Raw genomic sequence first — 3,121 nt, forward strand, 5'->3', positions numbered from 1 at the left:
CTGATCGCTTCATAGGCAGTGGATCTGAGACAGATTTCACTCTCACCATCAGTAGTGTCCAGGCTGAAGATCTGGCAGATTATTACTGTATGCAATCTTATGAGTATCCTCCCACAGTGCTTCAGCCTCCAACAAAAACTTCTGAGAATTTCAACAGCTGCCTGCACCACAGGCTGCCTTGCACATGTACACTTCTTCCTTCTGCCTAGGAGACAGTGAGCTTGAAACTAAGTTCAAAACATTGTCAGAGTCAAGCAAGCTATAATAGATTCAATGTCTCTTCATGTTTGGTATGAAAATCCTTACTTGAAAATGCAGAGGAGAACTCAGTATTGTCTTTCTTTTCCTTCTGTAATAAAATACCACAAACTCTATTACTTGAATATGAAGGATTTATCTTTCTATAGTTCAGTTCTCGTGTCCATCATAACTCTTTGGGCTGAAGTGATGACGACAAACTGTATTTTTTTTTTTTTTGGAAGCTGTGGGAAAGTATTTTTCCTACTTATCCAGATTCTAGAGTAGTTTCTTATTTCCTTATTGGTACCTGTTTTTTCTCCTTTTTATTTTGGTTTTTTACTAAATTTTAGTTGATTAAGTTTTTCTGTGTCAATATGAGTGTGCATTTGTGTGTTGTGTTTAAGTGTATATATTTTTCTAGGTGTATATGACATGGCCTAGTTGTGAAGTTTAGAGAACAACTTGGACTTGTTTGTCATTTTTTCATTCAAGTTCTGGGGATAAAACAGGTTTGACATCAGGATTGGTGTCAAGTGTCTTTTGAATGTGAACCATTATGCTGCCCATTAAAATCTTTTTTAATTGATTTTTCTTGATCTCTAAATTTTTCTCTGCTCCACTCCATGCCCCTTCCTTAACCTTCAACCCTCTCCCAAGGTTCCCATGATCCAAATTTACTCAGAAGATCTTTTCCTTTTCTATTTCCCATATAGATTAGATCCATGCATTAATCTAAATTCATTATAAACAATTTTCTTAAGAGCAGTTTTTTCCAGTATATCATATATTTGACCATATGTGCTAAACTTCCCCATTTCTCATTACATTTCCTGCTGTATTTTCTTCTCCTGTCTACCTTATGCTTTAATCTCTGTCTCTCATACTTACAAACACCCATTCCCACATTTACCTTCATACACATACACTATCAAAATAATATGCACACAAAATGGAAAGATCATCTCAATCATGAGAGCACAGACAAAATATTAGTGGAAAGAGAAGAGTAGATGAATAATGATTACTAGGAAAAAGATATGAGTATTGAAATGCTGCAAGTCATTAACTCCAATACATTTAAAGAGCAAGGACAAAGGAAAAGACTACTAACAAAAATCTAATACACCAAGAAACTTCAAAAAAGGATAGAAATTAATAAGCATATATTAATAATCATATGTGACCACAATAAAGCAAAAATGACACACATATTTTTAAACCAAGTTAAAAACTGTATCCAACTGTCTGTGTTCCCCAGGAAACACATCTAACTGGTAACAATATACATGTGCTGGGGGTAAAGATGAAAGCAAATCTAGCAAGGGAACGGGGGCCCAAAACCAAGCTGGCACAGCTCTGTTGATATTTGTTACATTAGAATCTGAACAAATATGAATCAAACAGATAAAACAAGTCATAAGGTAAAATGATTCAATAATAACAATTCCAAATGCATACACATCAAACTCTGGGGCTCAAGTCTTATATAGTAAATGTGAATAGATATTGGGAGGCCCAACTGGTTGAAGCTTTCAGTCTTCCACAGCTTGGAAGTACTCTGTGAGCTTGGCAAATGGAGGAGTCCCTCCACCCCCACTACCTCCCTAGTGGAGGGCACCCTGTTCTCTGCCTGACCTTATTTGGAACTGTCTCTTGTCCCAAATGCCTGATTTATCTCTAGTATGACCATTAAAACAGATCTCTGCAAAAGATGTCCCTGCGTTGCCCATGGTTATTTGATATTGTGCTGGACCTTTTTGATAGGACTGTCCTTCCATCTATGATAACTAAGACGTTTACTAGGTGCTTTATGATAGGATTGTGCTGTAGAAAGCAAATTATGTGATGAGTCATGTAATTTCCCGTCCTGTAAGCCAAAGACTTACCTACCACCCATAAGACTATTTCTGTCGTGTTCAAACACAATCCAACCTTTCAAGTCAATACTTCTGCCCCTTTGTCATTTTAGACCAGTGACCAATGAACTGTAAGGAAAAGGGGGACCACAAAGTAAGAATGGATATGGAAGTTCAGATTTATTTCGATAAAATAGAAGAGGGTAATTTTTGCACACTGCTCCCTTCCTTAGATTCAAACTAAAAACTACCAGGGAAATTAAGCTATACTGAATGAGAAATGAATACCCTCCATGACATCTAAAATAAATCCCATTAATCTATCTATCTATCATGTATACACCTATATTATATATCTTTTTTTTTTCCGAGACAGGGTTTCTCTGTTGTTTTGGAGCCTGTCCTGGAACTAGCTCTTGTAGACCAGGCTGGTCTCGAACTCACAGAGATCCACCTGCCTCTGCCTACCGAGTCCTGGGATTAAAGGCATGTGCCACCACCACCCGGCTATTATATATCTTTAATAGCATCCCATCAACCTTCTATAAAAAAAAAAAAACAGATTTCATTTTAAGCCACAATGTAAGTCTCAAATCAAATAAGAGAATCTAAATTGACACTAGAATCACAGAAAATAATTATAAGAACTAAATAATTATTTGAACATTTCACAGTAGCCTCTTGAATAACCATTAATTTATTGAAGAAGTCAAAGGGAAAAACAACCAATACCTAGAATCAAATGAAAATGAGAGGACAACTTCCCTGAATCTTTGGGTGGCAGCTATGTGATACTGAGAGGAAAGTTTATGGCTTTGAATGGCTACATTAAAAACCAGAAAGACCTCAAGTAAATGACCAAATTCAGAGATCTCAAATAAGCACTTAATGATGAGCCCAATATCTAATGAAGTCATCAGATCAAAGAAGAATCAGTCAATCGTAGGAGGTGATAAATATTAATACAGAAATTAATGATGTGGGGATTAAAATAGCAATATGTAAAAGTATTCATTGAGTTTGTT

At 36.1% G+C, this 3,121-nt stretch overlaps 1 gene segment (V, D, J or C); it reads left to right on the top strand.

Moving 5' to 3' along the window:
- The window catches only part of LOC126495367 (immunoglobulin kappa variable 4-1-like), a 15,403-nt gene extending 15,194 nt beyond the window's left edge, over nucleotides 1–209 (top strand). The window contains 1 exon segment of the V gene segment in view: nucleotides 16–209. Within this exon segment, the coding sequence occupies nucleotides 16–209 (194 nt within the window).
- Nucleotides 210–3,121: the final 2,912 nt, after the last annotated feature.

This window comes from Alexandromys fortis, unplaced genomic scaffold (genome assembly GCF_014885135.2).
Source record: "Alexandromys fortis isolate MF-2015 unplaced genomic scaffold, M_Fortis_MF-2015_v1.1 scaffold_457, whole genome shotgun sequence".
Taxonomy (NCBI): domain Eukaryota; kingdom Metazoa; phylum Chordata; class Mammalia; order Rodentia; family Cricetidae; genus Alexandromys; species Alexandromys fortis.